The following is a 22,245-nucleotide window of genomic DNA, read 5'->3' as shown; positions in this document are numbered from 1 at the left end:
TTTGTATTTCCCTTGGTAGGTTTTTGTTCAAATGTGTTTACTTGCATACTGACCAATTTTTCATTTTTCCCTCTTCACCACTATTTAGGATTTCTAAAACAGCAAGAACAGTGTACAGTATTTTTCCACTTCACTTTGAAATGCATTGTGAAAAAACTTTGGAATTAGACTTCTCCCTTCTGTGTGACTATTATTGAAATAAAATTTTGTGGTTACTGGAAATTTAAAAGCAAAATAACAACAAAAAAACCCAAATAAACAACCTCAAAAAAAACCTTCGCCCTCAAATCAAGAAAATAACAGCTTCCCAAACAGCAGGTTTCAACTATTCAATATCCAACTATTTCAGTATTTAGGACACATGATAGCTTAAACTGTGACTCCAAACAACAAGATAAAAAGTGATGGATTAAGCAGAAAAAAGTTCCAAGGGAAAAATGAGCTTTTCAAAATTTTTTAAAAATTTTCTATGGACCTTACTTGGGTGGGAAATTAGGTGTTTAACACTGTTTACTAATCAATGAAATTCTATGAGAATAAGTGACCAGAGTCCCTAATTTATATTTTAACTAATATTTAAACACAACATAGTATCGATATCTCTATATGTCTATACATTATTTTCAAACTTTATTTAAAAAAAAAATCGAATAATCAGAAAAGTCATGTCACAAACATAAAAACTGCCCCAGAGGAGGCCCCACCAAATATAACAAAGTGAACAATGCAGTTACAAGGGTTTTGCTGCTTGGCAGTTACTATTCAGGTTTTTTCCGAAAGCTTTACCACATTTTTATCAGAAGATAATGTTCTATTTGAATATGTTCTGAATATTTTTGAATATTTGATAATGTTCTATTCTAATTTTGATATTTTATTTTCATTTGCCTATTGAAGTGCCAAAGACATAGGGTATCTTTAGATAAACAACAACAACTCAGAATTAATCTCATCAGATCTACAGATCAATTTATGACCAGCACCTAAAGGGGCATCAACTCTCCTGCTTTTCACACAGGTGAACTCTGGACACAGTTTTTCTTGTCTTGAAGTGCAAACTGCATCAAGTCCTATGCAATACATGCAGTCTCTAACAGAATGTTACAGATTTTCTTTTTTGTGACATAGTATGTTTCTAACCTGCAAATACAACTGCTGTTCAGTTTGTCATATGGGGAAAGGCATCTCCTATTTCTCACTCATGAGAGACAAAATACTTTCCTCAAATATTTAGTTAAAATATTTTCTTATTTTTCTTAATGCTTCAATTAGAATCTCCACCTTTGGACACAGAAGTACTACAGCTGTGCTAGAATAGAGCTCTGTATCCAAAATCCAGTGGACAACTATTTGAAAGAGATGTGTGATATGAAAATGAAAAATTTTTTGGTAAACGAGATTTTTAAAAAAATTGTTCCATCTTTTACTCACATTAGAATATTTTATGTTAATAGCACTTACCGAACTAATATTCTGTTGATTTTTCTTTACTCTTTCAATCTCTGGAGTATCTTTTACAGCTGTGCCAGCTCCTACTTCCTTCTTATAAAACACCTTCATTTTCCCAAAAGAAAAGATAATTATGAGACTGTTAGCAATGCAAATGCTAGTTCTCATAAAAGGGCTAGGCAATTTTCCAAGTTCCAAATTGGTCTGACTATTAATCTTGCTAAGAAAGCAAATACTTTAATTTTTCATAAATAACACTAATTATCAATAACTACAATAAAATTGTTTGTTTTCAGCTGTAATCCAGATAATATTATCTCATCCTTTAAACTGACCTCAGTATTTTTCACTATTTGCAATGAGATACTTACATTTGGAAAAAATATAAAAATTTATATAATATTCTATAAAGTTTTACAAATGCAAATTTATGCTTGAGTAATTTCATTCATTTCAATGTAATTGAAGGTGCATGTATATGCAGGACTTGATCTGGTTTCTGTAGTCTTCAGATCTTAAAATAGTGTGAGAAGTGTACAGACATTACAATCATTTTTAAATTAACAAACTAGAAAATTGAAATATTCATGGAAAAACAACCATAACAATCTACAGAGCTGCAATCCAAGTCTTGCAATTTTTGACTCCTAGCTTCAAACCAGAAAGCTGAGGACTGTATCTAAAAGCAAAACTCACTTCTTAAAAGATGTACATGCTGTTTATATAATTCCCTATATTTCAATTGTTACAGTAAAGGATAAACAGAAAGCACATCAGTAGAATCAATCATTTGAAGTTACTGAAAGAGCCAATAAATAACTGCTCCACAAATTCCAAGCATGGTTACAATTTAAATAACCATGGAGCACCAGCTCATGCTGGAAAACTCCTAAAGAAGTTTTACTTGATTTTCAGTATTTGGTGTCACAGCTGTTGCCACCCTAATAAGTATTTCCAGTCAGTTAGTGTAAAAAATAAGTCTGATTCTGGAGTTAATAACATAAATCTTTACCATTTAAGTTTTCTTATCAACAAACCTTGAACAATAAAAACATCATTCTTTATTCATTCCTCCTACTTCCTAGAAGTCCTCCATAGCCTGAGGTGAATACCACTGCCAAATTTTCTAGAGGAGAGTGAATGTCTGCAACTAATTTTTCAAATATTCAGAAAACCTTTAACAATCTAGAATTTTGTTTTACCATGTGATAACAGAGACAGTTTGTGAGTAAGAACTTCAAAATTCTTCTGCACCATGTTAGAAAGGTTTATATTGTTGACTGGACTACAATATACTTTTCTCCTCTACCAAGGAAGGAGTGGTAAAATATGTCGGAGACAGGAATTTTTGTATGAAAGAGATGACTGTGAAGAAAATATCCTTTTATAAATCATCTGCCAAATGAGCTAGTGAGCTAAAAGCAGCAATGATCTTATCTGCAGAGCTAGTTGTTATTTTTTGTCCCTTAAGGCAGAAAAACACTTGAGACAAAATCCAAAAATCAGAAGACTATTAGGGATCATTGGTTTTTTTATCTATTTAGGCTGCTCCCAGTAATAATTTACCTTTATAATCTAAACTGCACAGAAGGATGAAAGATTAAAACAGAAAGAAAGAAGAAAAAATATAGTTCCTTCACTACTGTAAACTGCTTTCCTACATTTGGAGGAGACCCAGTTCACAAAGAGAAATAGGAAAATCACAAAAGAAAGCAAATAGAAATCATCTCAAAGACAAAACATTTTATTCCTTATTATCTAGAACAATAAGAGGATAATTATCAGCCTTGGCTCTGAAAGCTCAGACTGGCCTACAGGGCTGCAAGGGTTTCAGATGTGTCAGAGCCTTGTCAAGGCTGAATTAAGTGGTGATACCTGTCTTAATTAAGCCTGGTACCTAACTTAGTGAGCCCACACTGCCAGAGCCACTCACCCACTGAGGACTTCATCAAAAGCTATCAAAGGCTGGAGCAAGGAGGCAAGCAGACCACAGGGGCTAACTTGGATCCCTCTGCTCCAGGGAGTTCCAGCCTTGCCTGGCAGGACACCAGTGACATGGAAAATGGTGATAACCACATCACACTGAAGATGTGCAGACCACCATTCAAACCAGTAGCCAGCAGATGACAGGAAGCAAAACTGGGCCAGTGAGCCAGTCAAGAGCTCCTGCTAGAAAGATGCAGCCTTCAGCTGCCTTCAGCCCTCATTCAAAGGCAGAAAAAGGGCAGGTGGTGGCTGGAGATGCCACAGGAGTGACACAGCCTGCAGCAGGCTCAGGGTGTCTCCTCTGCTCTCCCCACAGGCTCTCACTCCCCTGCAGAAGCCTCAGCTGTACAGGGGAGCTGCAGGCAAACACCTCTGGGAGAAACTCCGTTTACTCAGTCACTTCTGAGAGATGGAGGAGCTGAGGATGTCTCTAAGTTAAAGAACATGTGTGTCAGATAATACTAAAAATATTTAAGCATCTTAGATTCCTTTCTCTCAAAACATGTGCTTTATTAGTATTACTTAGTCTGCCTTAAAAACCAGCCACTGACTGGCCCCTTGTTCTGGAGGCTAGATTTACTCCTCTTCTCTGTTCTAGTACAAGCAAAGGCAGAATTACAAACAGCAGCATTAATGGCCCAAAAAGGAAGTGGAATTTAATACATCCCAAACTGGGCAATTTTAGAAATCTAAGCTCATAATTTAGATTTAGGGATAAACTGAAACTTAAATCTAGCATAAAATTTAAAAATATACGAAGTGTAATATAAAATCATTATATATATATATATGTTTATGAAATCTGATCTGTTCAAATGTTATACTCCAATCTTGATGCTCAGTACATATGATAGGAAACAGATGAAAAATGTACAGTAAGAAGCCCTAGATTTTCTTTTCCCCTTTTAAATAAAGTACTTCCTGGGGCTTGATGGAAAAAGAAAAAAAAAGATCTTCATTTTAAAATAACTGTGGCTTGGCAAGGTGGCATAAGCGGTGTAGAAATTCAAAATAACTGTCACACCTAGAAAAGCTGGGTATTATTTTTACTGAAAGAAATTAGTGATGCAGTTTTTGCCAGGAAAATTATGGAAATGGTTCAAAGCACTTCTACTCATAAGTTCCCTATTTTACACTGTGGCACAAGAGAGCCTATTTAAACTAAAAAATATCTGAAAAGTTACAAGCAATGGGAGAAGCAGTATTACTCACTGAACTGATGTTTTTCTGAGTGCTTCTTATCCTCTCCATCTCAGGAGTGTCTGGGACAGCAGAATAGTTACAGAGCATCTTCTCTGCTTCACCTTTGTACATTTTCTGAAAAAATAATTTTTACATGCCTATGCTTTTTGGGCTCAGGAGATTCAAATTTTAGAAAAGATTCTTTTTGCTAATGAGCCTCCTGATTCCTGTCCAGTATTTACTTAAACTCTTTTCTCCATGACACTGTTGCCATTGTCTGCCCCCACACTAAAATATATATAATATATAATATATCATATATAATATATAATATATTATATATATCCTCATATTTAACGTATCTTCATACATAATATATCCTCATATATATGTTCCCCTCGCAGCCAGGATGCATGTGATGTAACATTAGGGAATTAAGTAATGTGAAAAGAACTACAGGTAGATATTAATAGTTAAATTCCATTTACATTTCCATTAACATGCCTAAATACAAATAAGAATCAGGTAGTTCAGACATTTTCCTACATGCAAATTAATTTAGTATGGCTGTGAAGACTACAGAAGAAGTCTTTTGAGCAGCATATGTCGAGCAGAATTGAAGCATTTTGACTATGTCTACCTGGCTTGCTATTTCTGAAACCATTTTGACACACTATTTCTGGAATATATGGACCAACTTTCATCCCTTTTCTTATCATTTCAGTCCCCAAATCCTTTTTATATTCTTTTTGAAGAAAAGATAAAGGGTAAAAAAGCCCATAACTATTACTACATGTCTGTACATGCTGTCTTCAAAGCTATTCTCATAATACTGGTCACACTATAAAAATAAATTCTTCGATTTCTTCAATTTAATATTTTTATTGTGCACTGCTTGTTTTTTTTTTAGCTTAAGAATTTTCAAGAGGATTTTATGGTTTTTTACATCTTGTTGTGTTTTACTTTCAAAGTAATCTTAAAGAAATTAGTTCTGTACTCACCTGGCTGACAATTTCAGAAGCTTTTTTGGCTCTTTGTATATCAAGGGTATCCATACTCACTTCCATTCCCTTTCCTTTAATTTCATTCTCCAAGTCTTTCTTGTATTCTTTCTGAAAAGAATAGGATTGGAAATGTTGACAGCTGACAGGCAAATTCTTCAAATTTTCCCAATTTAATCAATTTCACTGGCCAGCATTCATAATCCACCAAATAACTAATGATTCAACAGCACAGTTTTGTAGAATCTATCCATGCAATGCCTACACTGTAGCTGCTGATGGGTTAAAAAACTCTTTTAACACACTGCTCACTTCAAATCAGATGTAGCCTTTCACATCCAGCTGTCCCTGCAGTTTTGGCAGCCTCAGTCAGACAGGTGAGAATTTCTTCCTCTGCTATGCTTTGCAAGACTGAGGCCATAATGCTTTAGCATCTCTCTAACTCTGTTATCAGTTGGCTCTACCTAAATAAGAAGCTGTTGAGACCCAAAAGCAGCAGGGTCCACAGTGACCAAACACACTCCAGGCCAGGCATGGTTCATGAGGAAAAGAACAACCTGCAGAAGTTGATGGGAAGGTCTAAGTTCTGGTCTTAACTTTCCCCCTTACACTGATTATGCAACTGTTTTTGCAGCTCAGTGGATTAGCTATTTAGAGACATCTGTGTTTTCAGTACTGTCTGGATTGGTCACCACCTGGAATTCTCAATCACAGTAGTTTGTTGCATTCTCTCAAATGGAAAGCTTGCCCCAGGAGTGATACTGACCATGCTTGCAATTTCAGAAGCTTTCTTGGCTCGTCTTATCTCAGGTGTATCTGGACCAACTTCCATGCCTTTCCCTTTAATTTCAGTTTCCAAGTCTTTCTTGTATTGCCTCTGTGAAGATAGAATTTATGCATGATATTCACAAAATCCAGAGAGTTACAAGTAGTTTTTTTTTCCCACAAGACACGTAAATTTAGGATCTAGAGTCAGTCAAAACTTTCAAGAGTCACCGTTCTCAAGAGTCTTGGTAAGCTGTTGTCAGAAAAAACACATAACAAACTACAGGAGGAAAACTTTAGAAGATATTCAATGAATGTACAAACCTCTATCAATGAATATTTAATGTGGCAGAGGGTGGAAGTCAGCCCATGCAGCTTGCTACAGTTATGCTGTAAAGTAAAGGGGAAGTTTAGCTCTGCAGAACATGGTGTAATAAGTTGGTCTTTGGTACCAGTCTAATTGAAACACATTTTACTTTTAAGAAAATATTTTATTTATGACAAGACTACATGTTAGAAATTTAATACCATACAGAATTGCTTCCAGTGAACTTCCAGATCAGGAAGTTGTAATTTATTCATTTAATAGGTCTTTCCTGAACCATAGCCATTAGGCAAGTGGCAGTCCTCATCCGTGATTGCTGCTTTTTTCCTCACAACATAAATTATAAATAACCAATAACCTGAAAACAAAATTAATATTTCATCTTTGGCTTATCCAGGCAAGGATATGTTCCTTGTTCATCAGCAAATTATATTAAAAAGTAATATGGAAATATTTTATACAATAGTTGTAAGTTTTTAAATAAAAAAATATTTTCATCCAGTGCTATTTCTATTGCTGCAGTGATATTCATCTCTTTTTTTTTCTATTCTAGTTCATCTCTGCCTGTGGAAAACTGTTTTTCAAAGTAAAGACCCCTAAAGACCTTTAAAATGCCTCTTTCTTTTCTTGTTTGTTAATTATTTTTAGGTTGTATATTCATTAGAAAAAGAAGGAATATGTGCTTGTTCTCAATACAGTGGTTTAATCACTTACAAGGACATGAGCAAAAATATTTTCAGTCTTCCCTCTCTGTCTCACTCTGATGTGGAAATAAATGTATAAAACAACTCTCTACTTCACAAATCACATTTTTTTGAAAGAATTGTAAATTAACCTGCAGGAATACATCATGCCTCAATTCCTCTCTGCTAAAGATGGGATGGCAGATGTTTCCTCTAAGCTCCACATTGTATAAAACACCAAGGAAAAGATAATCCTAGGAGTTAAGCTATATATTCCCATACTTCTTTACAGTGATCAAATTTGCCCTATCCATGGCATTCCTTGTGATTCTTATATATATGTGTGTGTATATATATTAATCTATTTCATATTAATTTTATATTTATTTATATATTATATATATGTTTATTCACACATATATATATTTATAACATATGTATATCTATATCACAGCTCTAAATGCTGAATCTACTGACCCCACTAACAATCTCCAATGACCTTTCACTTGTCTGAAAATCTGAATTATCTGTCCTCTGTTGTTTTTTATCCAGAGCTTTACTATATTTTTCAAGCAAAACAGAAATAGCCTCAGTTTCAATACTTACATATTTCATTGAAGATTATGTAAAAGAAAAAACAATAGGAATCTTCGTAGTTTAACACAAAGTGAACCTTCTGCGGTATTAATAACCTTGACTAGGATAACATACCTCATTTAGTATCTGAGCTGCATTTTTCACTCTAATCAAATCTGGTGTATCTTCAAACACTGTCATTCCTTTTCCTTTCATCCCTTCTTCCAAATCTTTTCGATACTCTTTCTAAGGATTAAAAAAAAGAGAGAGAGAGATTTCACCACTTCTTTTTTTGTGCAAGATCTTGAAAAGAAATGCCACTTATTAAACATCTGAAGAGTCTCTTTGAAATTTCTATGAAATATGAATTAGCTGAAGTACAGATTTCAGACTTAAAATAGAATTGGAAATCGTGAAATCAAAAGGAACAAAGTTGAAAAAGTAAAAATATTGTAATGTCATCATCTATTTTTTTGTGCTCTTGAATAGCAACTGTGTCCTATACAGCACTAGCACACTGTTTAGGGGCTATGTCTGTCTCTGGACAGATATTTTAATTGCAGTAGCATTTTCTTTCTGCAGACCAGTAAATGCCATGGTGCAGTTTTTACCTCAGTTCCATTAGTGGCATCCCAGTCAGGATGGATTCCCCAAACACCATTCTAGGAGCTGTTAAAACAACCTCTTGATAAATTAAAATGTGGAAGCAATATTCCTACCATATCACTCCTGTGCCTCCTAGACACTGCACTGGTATGACCTATCAACATTCTGCAACTGCAGCCTCCAGAGTACTCAAATGTTCAGTAAAAAATTCAAAGCACACTAGAACCTGTCCACAGACATTTGGTTCTTTTTGTTCTTCCCAGCTCCTAGAGAGATGATGCAAGCTTATTGAAATTCAAGATCTTTAAGTTTTGTAAGGATTTTTAATTACTCTTTGCATCTCCAGATGAGGATTAGGCTTTTTTAAGCAAAGGAATTAGAAGAACCTTGTACAAAATATTTATCAGAATATTTACATAGACATTAATTAATACTGTTAATTACATATTAAATTTCATAAGCAGCAGTGAGTACCTTTATCTCCCTGTAAGCTCTTTATTTAAATAAAAGGAAATCAGATATTTTTAAAGATGCTTCTCTTGATCATCAGAAGCATGTCCTACAACCAGCAGGAAACAATTTCTTCTAATTTAGAATTATTTAACTCAGAACTATTTAATTCAGCTCTCTCTTCTGAATGAGTTGTTAATGTGGTCCCAGAGAAGAAATTTTGTATTGTTATAAAATGTGAAATACATGCAGAATTCTCTACAGTGGAAAGTCAACAGAATAAGCTGGAACGCAGCTGACATTTGGGTAAAAAGAAATGTGACTGAACAATTAATTCGTTTTTCACTCCAGGTTTATCTTCTTGTTTCATGCAGTATATAGTCAAAATGTATTATGAACCTTTATGGGAAAACACTGAGCTATATCCTTGACTATGAAGAAATACATAATTTTTCTGAATCATGAAAGATAATAATTAATTTTACCTAGGAAATCTTTGGTTTTGGAATATGTTCCTTGAGTGTGGATATAAAATTGTCAGAAAATCATGCAGTTATGCATTAATGGAAATACCATTCTAATTTTCTCATTTTCATCCCCTTTGACTTACAGGCATGGCTTACTCCCTAAATAAGGAGGCATAAAACTTGAGGAGGTCAGAATTAGAGAACATCTCAATGCATACAGGAATAAGGAGGGGAGCTACATCAAAATTTCAGAGATTAACATGTAGAGCATATGATGTAACTATGCATACAGTCCCCACTTCTTTGGGCATTCCATGAGCAGGAAGATTACCTGAAGGCAATGACAGCATGATTTGCATTTTTCCCTAGTGAGAAGGCATATATGAGATGTACCACAGAATGCCACTGTACAAAATAGACCCAGCTTGAGACCTGCCTACCTGAAAGTCAGGCTTATCAGAATAAATTATTTATTGGAGGATGAATAATAAAAAAATATCCTAAAATATTTTTTTTTTCTTTAACCGTATGAAATGTAGCATAGACTGGAATAAGTATAAAGAACAAGGAAAGGAACAAAGTTAAAGGGTTTTTAATTCTAACCTGCTTTATTTGTTTTGGGAAAATAACCAAAATCTATTCTTCATACCATAAATACAAACAAGGTATTGCTGGCTCCCAGATTCAAAGGCAGAGTATCAAGCAGCTCTGCCCTTCTCTTCTAGAAGTTCTAGATCATCTAAATTTGGTCAGATATTAACCATAATCCACAAAGCTGAACAATACACAAAACCTAACATGAAACCAGTTTTAAACAATAATATAAAAGTTCTAAAGGTAGAAGGATTCTCAGTTATGGAAAAAAAATCATTTTTAGTGGCACATACAACTGAAGAACAATTCACAAATCTTAAGGAAAGAGTAGGCATACAGAAAACTCATACCTTCTAATAAAATGAACTTAAAGCAGTTATGTAATATCACAGCTCTACTACAGAATTATGGTCTTCTTTATTTTTTATCCATATCATGTAGAAAAGATAACTATTTTAATTTAGTTATAAGTGACTCTGTGTAGTTCAAGGCATCTGTATAACCACAACAGGCTACCATAAATGTGAAATAATTACTCAAAGGGAAAAACTGCCATCTGGACACCAACAGAAATCCTTCCTTTCACCCCTTCATCTATCTGAAAAGTGAAGTGATAGTCTGGTTCAGGTGTGTTGAGCTTTGTAATTTCCTTACTACATGATTATTCAGAATAAAAAATTATGTGAAGCAATTTTTACTTGTGAAGATACTTGTATGTAGCTGCCGGGGAAATTTGAAGTTATTCAGCATTCAGCAGCTTGTAGTGATGCTGCTTATTGCTTATTTACAACTTAACAACAGAAAAAACAAATAAAAGTCCTTTACCTCTTTCAGAAGATTAGTGATTTCTTTTATATGCAAGAACTCTGGGGTCTTGTCTAAATCCAGTGAAGGTCTTCCCTTGATCCCTTCTTCAAAATCTCTGCGGTACATTTTCTATTGTAGCAAAACCAACAATTAATAGTACATACATATGCAATTCCAAGCATATTTTGGAAGAAACATTGGAAATAGACCCATTCCATAAATTAAATAAGCAACTTCATTATGCATTTCATTATCTAGTTTATTTATACAGATACAATGTAGACAAAAATATGTGTACAATATGTCCAAAGAGAATGTTGAACCTGATCTATGAAGGAAACAGTTTGCTTGGTAGAGAAAAGAGAAGACAAATGGCACACAAGGTAATGGTTTAAAACTCATTAAAGTTTCTACCAAGAGGCTGAGATCATCTGTTTTCCATGACACAGCAAAACTAATGTAATCAAACTGCAGCATGGGGACAGAGGTGCATCCATCTCACTCAGGATGGATGGTAAAGCACTGGACTGGATTGTCTGGGAAGTCACAAAATCTACATCATTTTAAGGGTTTTTTTTTTAAAAAGTCAGGAAAACATGGCCTGATATAGGACAGCCAGTGCTGTTCTGGAGCCTGGGAAGAATCTTTCCTCCTTGATGAGTTTCCCAGGCTGGAAAGGCAGGAGGATGTTTCAGTTAAATCATGGGGTTGGACTGGGTTTTGTGGCTTCACTTGTTCCCATATGAGAACCATCACTCCCTAAAGATGGATTTCAAGTGAAATTTTTAAAAGTTATTAATCTCTGATCTGGATGACCTCTTGAGCTTCTTCTCAATTAAACAATGTGTGTGTACTGTTAGTACCAATGGCCTTTTGAGAAAAAAAAAAAAAATCACAAGAAGAATTGAGCTACAGAATAGCAGAGATAACTGCTCAGCGTAATTCTACCATATCCACAATTTACTCTCTGCTTTGTACATTTTCTTAACCTGTACAAAATGTCTGTGAACCTCTGTAGATCATAATTTCACTTGTTGAAAAAGTACATTTTTACTTACCTCACTTTGCATCTTTTGAGCCTCCTTTGAAACTTGATACATTGGTGTATCCACAAACTCCAGCATTGATCTGCCTCTAGATTTTTCATAATTTTCTTTGTACTTGACCTAGGATGATTAAAATAAAGTCTGTTTACAGCTGGCAGAATATGAGATCTGACTGCTTGCCTTGGCAAGAAACAAATCCTGTCTTAGCCATACTCCTTAGATGTTTTGACTTGGAAGACTTCTCCCAAACTTAACCTGTTGGGGAAATAGGGCCATTAAATAAGGTAATATTTTTTTGAGTCATTTATTCCTTTTCTACACAATTCATATCTAGAAATTGTGAACTTTGAAGACAACAGGAATATGAAGCATCAATCACAATCCTTAAACTAATTGCATGGGTTTGGCCAAATGACCTATGTCTGAACAGTTGGCAGCTTTTTAATAGGAATCCCCTGCTATGTTTCCATAAAACAACACATTTATTGTAACAACAACAAAATCCCAGCCAGGCCCCACAGGTCTTTGTTTCAGCACCACTCTCAAATGCACTTTTGTTTGTACCTGTGGGTGAGAGAAGGGAAGGAAAACTACTGCTCTGGTAAGGTCCAGTCCTGCACCAACATTCCCCTCACATCTACCAGGGACCATGACCTGAGAGCTGGCAGCAAACTCACAGTGAAGGACACAGGTTAAAACATCAACTTATTCCTTTATGCTAACTCACAAAGGAAATACACTTTGTTTGGTAACCTGAAGAAGTCTTTTGAACTCATTCACTCACACTCTTTTGATTAAGACTGGCAAACACATTACTTATCCCCATCAGTCAGTGTGGGGCATGATGGAATAATCTACACAAACCTTAAAGGAAAGCAAACAGCTACAAATCAAAATATGACATTTATAGTGAGTAATGCAATTTTAATTTCTGTCTTTTCAAAAATGGTGATGTTTGAATTTCTCTTTGCCTGTCAGGCTTGGGTCCTGCAAAAACACTCTCCTCTCTTCTCATGGGGGGCTTCTAATTGAATATGCACTGTACATCACTGAAATCTATCATGGGATTTTGTACATCACTGTTTTAAGCACTGTTTAAAGGCTGCATCTTTCTCTTTGCAAGATGTGTTTGTTTGTGGCTGTGTACACCTGACTTTGAAGCATTTCATTTTCTTTGAAATGGATTTGTTCTGCAGTGTCTGGGCTGAAATGACAGAAACACTTGCTTTGCTTAAATGATTTCTTAAATTCATACTGAAACAAAAAACTTCCAAGAATGTTTTCACAGACAAAATCCAGAAGGTTTTGTAATTTAAATACTATTTAAAATAACTATGAAAGGAAAAGCATAGAAGTAAGAAATTTTAATCCTACGAACTAGGGAGTTCTGTCCGATGCAAATTTAAAATGTTGTGAAATTTTTTTTAAAAAAGGATATGATAAAAAATAGCTTTTGTACATTCCTGGAGAAAATGGTTGTCCTGCAAATCTAAAAGTCAGATGTTTCTGTGTTCCATAGAAAATAAACATTATTATTTACACTTGAAGAGCAAAGGAACACACACATATGATGGTCTGGGCTTGCCTCCTAGTGGAAAGAACTATAAATGTCACACAACAAAATCACTTTAGTAGTGGAAATAAATGAAAATTACCTCCATCTACAGATACTGATCTCATACTTTTACTCCATACCTCAGCTAAAGGAAGAAATTTTTTTAAATTCTGTAAAATCAAATTAGCTAAACTCATAACTTTTTGCTACATTAAGCTAAACTACAAGCACCAGATTCAGTCTCTTAAGCTCTATTTTTTCACCCTGTTTATTAAAACAAAATACATCCAAGTTCCCCTTTTTTTTAGCCTGTATTTCATTAGTATCTCAAAGTCTCCACAATAGGAACAGATTTGAAATGTGAAAAACATTAAACCAGCTGTTCTACATATATTAAAGTGTCAAATTTTGTGCCTCCATAGTTCATACCAGAATTACATATATATCTGTCATGGTTTAACTACAGACAGCAACTGAGCCCCACACAACTGCTCACAGACCTTACCCCAGTGGGTAAGGTAGAAGGGTAAAAGTGAGAAAATTTGTGGATTGAGACAAGAAGAGTGAAATATTTTAAATAAAATAAGCTATAATTATAATAATAGTAAACAATAATAAAAGGAAAATTTTTAAAAAGGGAGGGAAATAAAGCTCAAGGAAAAAAAATTAGATTAAAATGAAAAAAAAGTCACTCACCACCCACCTATCAATGTTCAGCCTGTCCCTGAGAAGGAACCCTTGGCCAACTCTCCCCTAGTTTATATATTGAGAATGACACTACATGGTGGGGACATCCCTTTGGCCAGTTTGGGTCAGCTGTCCTGGCTGTGTCCCCTCCCACCCCAATGGCAGGGCACCACGAGGAGCTGAAAAGTTCTTGACTTAGGGTAAGCCCTGCTCAGCAACAACTCAACCATCAGTGTGTTATCAAATAACTAAATCCAAAACACAGCAGTGCACCAGCTACTAGGAAGAAAATTATCTCCTTCCCAAGTGAAACCAGGAAATACTCTATGGAGAATTCCACATTGCAATTCTCTTCCCCATCAAAATAATAGAACCAGGATGAGTTTGACTTGTTAAAATCAGTTTATTAATGTCCAAAGGTGCCCATCAAGGTATCCTCTCAACTGTTGGAATTTATTCCCATGCAAGTTGACTTGTAGAACAGCCTTGCACTGATATTACAGTATAAGTGCTTCATAATGTTGCACACACTGGTTGACACTCTAGGTCAATAAGCAAACCCATCCATTCAATCAACAATATTAGCTCATGAGTTTAATTAACCATAGAGGTTTCAATCTGTCACACTGGCACAGGTGTAGCTATGTTATGTAGCGGATGGAGAAGCAAAAAGTTCAATGGAGAAAGGTATTCTGCAAGGAAACAGCAAAACTGAGTAATTTGAAAAAATAATAATAATAAAAAAACACCAAAAAAACCAAACAAACCAGACGATAAGACATAAAACCAGTCTTTGGAAATCAGTTAACACAGGCAAACCAGGAAGACTCTTTTTAATAATGGTGGCAGATTACAAAACAGATGTGGTATGAGCTCTGGAGAGACAAGGAGAACACAAGGATTGTAGTGGAAAAGGTGGGAGAAAAGCAGAAGAGTAAATAAAGGTTTAAATAAAAGTGATGACATGGGGAGGTGAAATCTGAGAAGGACTGTGAAGATGTGATTTCTTTAAAAGACAAATATTTAGTGGGGAGCTTAGGGATTGGCAAAGCATTTCTGGTTTTGTACCAAATAAAAATAACCACCAGGATCTGGACAGTGCAGAAATCATAGGCATAGTATTTACAGAGTCCTCAGGTGAGCACAAGGACATTATGAATCAACCCCTCCACGACAAAAGAAAGAAATACATTTTACAAGACATGATCTGCCTTAAGGGATCCTTAGAGCTAAGATGATAAACTGATGAAATCTATTCTGAGAGTGTTTGTTTAATCAGCAAAAAGACTGCTACTCTTACCATGCACTAGAAGGAAACTAGATTTGGGGCAAAACATGCATGAAGAATGCAGGAAGAAAGAGACTCCAATTCATTTATTATTCATGCAAAATAGGATAATCGGTGTCAGCTTCACAGAGGGAGTGAGACAGACAAAAACTGAGCTTCAATTCTCAAAAAAACACTACAAAAATCAAGTATAGATGCATTATTTTGATTATTTTAGACATAAGCATTCACTGACTCAAAAGATGAGCCAGTATGCTCCTGCTCATTAGAGTTAATTGTCTATGAAAAATTAACTCCTGCCAACCACAGAGCAGCCCTCCTCCCCAACACCACCCTCTCGTGCCTCTCCCCAGCAGCTCTGCAGGCCTGGAGTAAAGATCCAAGATCACCAGCCTACAGACACCACACACTCTTGGAGTGGGAAATGGCCTTTAGCATGGCACAGGAGCCAGGGGTTTCCTAGCTCCTCCTTCCTACTTCAACCCCCACCATGACGTGTGTCAGACCACCAGCCCCATCAAGGGACACCTTGCTATGTGGCAGAATGGAGCATGTGCCTATTATCTGACCCAGTGTAGGAAGACTCAGACAATTAGGAGGGGAAAAAAGTTTAGCTAGAGAAGCCCAAAAGCAAACTAATACTCCAGAGGCTTTTTTAAAAAGCCCAACTATTAAACTAGCATAATAGTCACTCCTGTACAGAGACTTGAAGATGAAACCTAGATCTTAGACAAAATGACATTTGCAAGGAAACAAGTATTTCAGGTCTTAGAAAAAAGAAAAAAAACAGACAATGTTTCAGATATATGAAAGGAAACACTCAACATCAGAAGTCTGTGTGATTCTTCTACAGTGTATATTATCTGCTCTAATAACTGAAATATGTCTTCATAAAAACCCATTTTTCTTCACTACACCCCTCATCTACTACTGTTACAACACTATTGCCCACTGCATTTGAGACCAATAATGTGTTTCCTACCATGACTATACACACTACATTCCTCAATAGATTTATTTTTCAGGTCATTCTTAAAAAGGTAACTTACATCACTCTGTGTTTTGCTGATATTTAAAGCATGGTTTAAATGCAGCAGGTTTGGTAGATCAGATGCTGGATCATGTAGGCTTTCCAAATCTTTCTTGTAGTTCACCTGGAAAGAGAATTGAGGTTATGCAAACTAAAGATGAATAAAGTAACTCCCAGCTCTGTATTACAGTGGGACCGTTCAGAAAGGGAAAACATAAAGTGCTTGCCTGAACAACCTCTCCCAGCCACTAGATGGTGGTCATCTACTATTTTTTCAAAGAAAAGGAAAGCACAACACAGGACTCATTCTGCTGAGTAAGTACTTAGGAACTACTCAAAATTTTCCTCAAAAAAAAAAAAAAAGGACATGTACAACAAAATCACACTTTGCATGACTTTTCAGGCTAGAATTCATTTTCTTCTTTTTTCCTCTCCCCTCCCTTCCCACTCCTCACTTAAATCAAGAGTATCTTCCTCAATACTTCTGGTCTATTAATTTTAAACACCTTTAGTTCTTATTTTTTCCCCCTGCTTCAAGAATTAAACCATCCAATTTAAATGTTTGATACATAGCAGTTAAAGGAAAATGCTCCTGGATATTTTATCCAATGCAGATTGCTTGCAACAAATATAAACAATATGGTGACCTAGGGCAAAAGACAATCACTCAGCGAAGCAGCAGAAAGTAACTTCCCACCAGCCTACAGTAGGATTTTCCATTCTTCTGAGACCTGTATGCCCAACTTTACAGGAAGAAAACTAACTACCTTACCCATCTTGGATAAGAGACCTTTCATCATCTCCATATCATGTTCTTCACTTCAATTTGCCCATTTCTTCTAATAATATCTGCTTCAACTAATTTTTTACTACACATTTAGATGTTGGAAATAATTACATAATCTTATGTACCCTTTCTAGAGCCAGTCTTTCCTATTCCCATTGCATGGTATCTCACACCTCAGAAATGTTGGACTACAGAATGAAGTCTTTTGACTATCTGGGATCACAGCCTCAAGAAAGAGATCACATTTTTAGCATTAGACACACTTTTAAAGATATCATCCCAAGATGATCCCAGTTATCACTCGATACACATGTTTTCTTCAGTCTGGCTCCAGCAGCAGACACCCCTTGCTGAACCTAGTGACTGCTGCATTTTGTAATACCATTGAGAAGATCAAACAGAAGAATGAAGTCTAAAAGACAGACATTCAAATGTGAACTGCTCATATAACCTCCTTCTATAACCACTGGAGAGATGACAGTACTTTGCTCCTGTAAAGACAGGCACCTCTAACAGCCAAAAATTGGCCTCTAGACCTGTTTATTTCTTTCCTGAATAGAAAGGGACCAAGCACAAGGCAATTAGCTCAGTGTGAGAGGACATACCTTTTGACACACAAAATTAAGTCAAATCTCATCTAAAATGGTTATGAAAAATTACTCAGGCCCATTGTCAAAAGCAGGGGAAGAAATGGATAACATGCTGTACCTGCTGCACACTGTATAGCAGAGACTGAAGCTCAGAGGAATTCAAGAGATGAAAAAATTAATTCTACTTGTGAACAAATGTTAGGCTATTCAGGAAGTAAATGCATGTAAAAAGCAAAGCAAATTAACTTACATCACTTGCCAAGGTGGATGCAATCTGTGCTTGCTTGAAGGAAGCACTGTCAAGAGGATTGTACTGGTGACTCTTCATTTCCTTACTGAACTTCTCTTTGTATTTTACCTTTCACCAGAACAAACATGTCTAATATTAACATGTAGCACTTTAAAAAGGAAGAGAATTCAGATTACAAAGAAGCTTATCAAATGCAATTGCTTTATTCATAAATCTTTACATAACATTTAAAGAAGCTCTGTTTACCCACACCTGTGAGAGTCTTGTGTTGGTTTCAAAGTTTTATGTATCTGAATTTCACTAAAATTTTAAGATTATAATATATGATTACTGGTGCTGAAGGATTTATAAAAAGAAAACAGAAACAAAACTATATGACTCACATGAGTAATCAGTTAAAATAGAACTGTTTGACTAACAATAATAATCTATTCACTGAGAATAATTCAATTCATAATTCGCATCAAAATTGTGTTTAAAAAAAAATCTAAGGTGAATAAATTGAAACATTTGTAAAACAAAGCACTTGTAAATTTTTCAACCATTGGAAAAAGGGAAGTCAGAATCAAACTTCCACATGTCCCTCCTACTATGCTAGACTGCCACCAGAACTGCCAGGTCTATTTTTAATTCTGCCAGAAATTTCCCATGGGACACTGAGGAATCCCTCTGTAGTACAGTTCTTTCTTGGGGATAATGCCCACCTCATTACAGTGCTAGAAAGTATAATTAAAATACTGCCATCACTTTCACCATCTTTTCTTCTCATTCAAAAGAAAAAGGGGGAATGATCATGCATGTAAGAGGAAATAAGTAATGCATAAATATGGAAATAACAGCATTAAAAGTAAATAAATCACAAAAATTTCATAAAACATGCCAAAAAAATGAATTCAGAATCTGAAAACATTAAATTGAATAAAGAGTATATCTCCCTCCTTTGCTCCCTTTGTGAGTGATCATCAAACATCTGGAGACTGCACACATGTCTGCTTCTTTGGAACAGCTGGGCATAATGGAGGAGAATAAAGTTCAGTCTGAATTATGCTGCTTTCATGAATGTTAGGCAGACACCTGATATCTGAGCCTATGCAACATCCATTATAATTTACCATGCTCTGCACTAAATAAATACATGGATTTTTCCCTACTCCTTTTTTCTCTATTCCCACATGAATGCCTGATAAAGTGGTTAAGCCACCTCAAACAATCTTCAATATATTTTTTTCTCAACTTAGTTGTGGGAAGAGGTGTTTTTTTTCCTTTTCAATTCTTCCTTGCCTCAACAGACCCTGGACATGATTTAGCTCACACAATCTCATTATCTTTAGCCACAATGCCCACTATTTCATTAATCAGGATAACAAGAAACCAAAAGTAAGCCACACAAGCAGGAACTAGCTATATTTGTTCAGGCACTACGTTAATATTCCAGCACTTAGGTAAATTTTTCTAAGCAAGGAAATTCTAAAACATTGCTATTTTTAAAGAGAAATTTTGTCTGAACACATGATGAACTACATAATCTTTCACACTAACAGTAGAAGAGAGTATCTATTGGCTTCTGCTAGATTCATCTGGTTTATATTGTTTGATATTTGCCTTGGCATTGGATCAAGTGCAAAAGCTAATATCTGAATAAAAAGACAAAGGCAAATCCATGCTCTGTACAAGCAGTGAAGGAATAAACCAGAGGGCTTTTCCCTCTCTTCGGTGTATCTGTTTGGTGTATCCAAACTTACCTTCTAATGAAGATCAGGTGGGGCTTTAATATGTCATTCAAAAAGCCAGAGATCAAGTCAGCAGGGTGAGCAAAACTGTCTTTTACTCCTTTACCCATATCACACCACCAAGAGTAAGACTTTAAATATCCAACTACTTCAGGCTGCCTTCTCCTGGCCAACAAATGCCCACAAACAGCACACACAGAATGCACAATAGGGTGCTTGAAATTCTTAAGTGGGAAAGTGTTTGTGCCAAAGGGACCTCTCCTCACAACTGCTTGCCATCTTCAGCTGCAGTCATTTCATGCCATCATTTAAAAAAATATTTTAGTAATACATTTCAGCCTAGAGGTTCCACTAATAGATCCTGCTTAGTGTCACTTCAGATCACACTGCTGCCACTGAAGGACAGAGGGGGGACCAGTGAACCCAGTGCTCACAGGGCCCCGTCTCCTGATGCCAATGTGCAGGAGGGTCCCAAAATTAAAGGAGCCCCTCAGCCAACGTGACAGTGAATGTTCTGGCTGCAGTAGGGCTGTCTGGCAGCTCCAGGCCTTGCTGCCAGCCCTGGCTGCTCAGCTCATTGCCTTGTTCCCCTCCCCATCACACAGGTCACTCTGTGGCAATGCAGAGCACACTCAGTGATATCAGACAGCCCTGCAGTGTCTCCAGAGCACTTCCAGCAGCCATTTAACTGACCTGTCATAGGGGATTTGTTGCATTGAAAGCTGCATAGATATACCCTTTCTCTTTTATCAACATTTTTCTGGTTCTTTCTCCCTTTTGAAAGGAAATGTGTGGTGGGAGAGAGTGAAGAAAGAAGAGCAAGCCCATGGATGAGTCATGGTGAAGGAAAGCACACAGTATTCATCTTCCTTTGGAACAGGGTGAATGCAGTTTAAAGAGAGGAAATATGCCTAAGAGAAAGAGCTCTGAATAAAAACAAGGAGGACGAATATGTCATATGATTTCTAAACCATCTGAAGGAGGGAGGTCTTAGCAAGGCTATAATATGGTGGGAGAGCAAACAAGTGGGAGTAGAATTGACAGTTGTTAGTGGACACTTATCTACAAATTTCATCATTAACCACGAGCTTTACTTTAATGAGGGCTTAAAAGGATGGTTACTTATTTACCATCTTCATTAAAGTATTAAGTTTGTTTATTTTTTTAGAGATTATATGGTGGGGGTTAATTTAGAAGAAATGCGTGGAGTTTGCTCTCTAAAAACTGCTTAAGAAAGAGCAGACTCTGCAGGCTTTTAACACAACAACGTCCCTGAAAAATCAAACTGGAATTAAAGAAGGCCTGGATAAACAAACTTCTCATCGGCCTTGCACAAAACCTATAAAAGTCAGAATTGCAGCTGGACAGAGCAGTGTCTTTTGAAGCTTAGCAGCAACATTCCTAAATCAAATCTGTAGTTCAAAGCTGTTCACACAGGGAGTGTTCAGTTTCAGAAGTGGATGACATCACCCACTGTTCAGATTTACAAAGAAACTACAAAAATTGAATCATTCAACCACTGGGATCCCATGATGAAGCAGACACTTGCAGCTAAAGCATTTCCTCATGACCATATGAAAACATCTTAGAAAAGGAAAAAACCTGTCAGAGCACATATATATTGAAGGAAATGTAGCATAAACAAAGAGCAAAATCAAAACATTCATTGCTAAAAGCACTAGCAGGGTTTAAAGCAAAGAAAGATTGAGAAAATCCTGGGTTCTTTGGGTTGTTACTGCAAATCTCAGAGAAGGTGCATTTTGAAAAACATTCTACCTCTAACATTTTTATCTCTAAAACAATAAGGACTAGATTCAGCAACAAATATAAATATCCAAAATTATTCATCTTAAAATAAGTTACTGAACACCATAAGAGGAATACTTCATATCAGCAGCTCTTTGGAAAAGCTAATAAAATCCATTAAAAAACATAAAGAGGGCATGAATAAGAGCTTGTTTTAATAAAAAAAATGTAAAAAGTAGCCCAAATTATACAATGCACACTCGGCAAATTGACAAGCTTCATGTTTTCACAAGGGCTAACACAGTTTCTGTTTTAAATTTCATTTAAAATCAACAGAAAAGGGTTACCACATGCTGTGGGTAAATATACTAGTTCTGGGAGCTATTATTTTTGCTGCTGTTGTTGTCAAAAGCTTTGTTAAATAAAAAATAAAAAAGGAAAGAAAAGAGAGAGAGAGAGAGAGAAAAAACAGTGATTTCTGTAGAGCCTTGAGTGCCAGTCAAACATTAACACTATTTTCTTCGCTTTGTTTGCTTTCCTGCTTGCCTTGATTGCTTTCTCCCTTCGTTACACCCACACTGCCTGACCTCTTCTTGCTCCTGTTCTCTATACTCCCTAAATTACCTACCCATATGCACCACATTA

The 22,245-nt window shown here is 35.9% G+C and overlaps 2 protein-coding genes across 2 annotated transcripts in view; both read right to left on the bottom strand.

Annotated features, from left to right (window-relative positions):
* Nucleotides 1-22,245, bottom strand: part of LOC306800660 (LIM zinc-binding domain-containing Nebulette-like) — a 248,841-nt gene that overhangs the window by 40,369 nt on the left and 186,227 nt on the right.
* Nucleotides 1-22,245, bottom strand: part of LOC306800659 (nebulette-like) — a 52,829-nt gene that overhangs the window by 2,344 nt on the left and 28,240 nt on the right. Inside the window, 9 exon segments of the mRNA XM_079302908.1 lie at nt 1,462-1,554; nt 4,648-4,752; nt 5,619-5,729; nt 6,385-6,495; nt 8,103-8,213; nt 10,910-11,020; nt 11,950-12,057; nt 16,517-16,621; nt 18,125-18,232. Coding sequence (XP_079159034.1) covers nt 1,462-1,554; nt 4,648-4,752; nt 5,619-5,729; nt 6,385-6,495; nt 8,103-8,213; nt 10,910-11,020; nt 11,950-12,057; nt 16,517-16,621; nt 18,125-18,232 — 963 coding nt within the window.

The sequence above is a fragment of the Erithacus rubecula genome (genome assembly GCF_903797595.1).
Source record: "Erithacus rubecula genome assembly, chromosome: 3".
Classification (NCBI taxonomy): Eukaryota; Metazoa; Chordata; class Aves; order Passeriformes; family Muscicapidae; genus Erithacus; species Erithacus rubecula.
The sequence above is the reverse complement of the archived record's forward strand: the minus strand, read 5'-3'. Positions and strand labels throughout refer to the sequence as shown.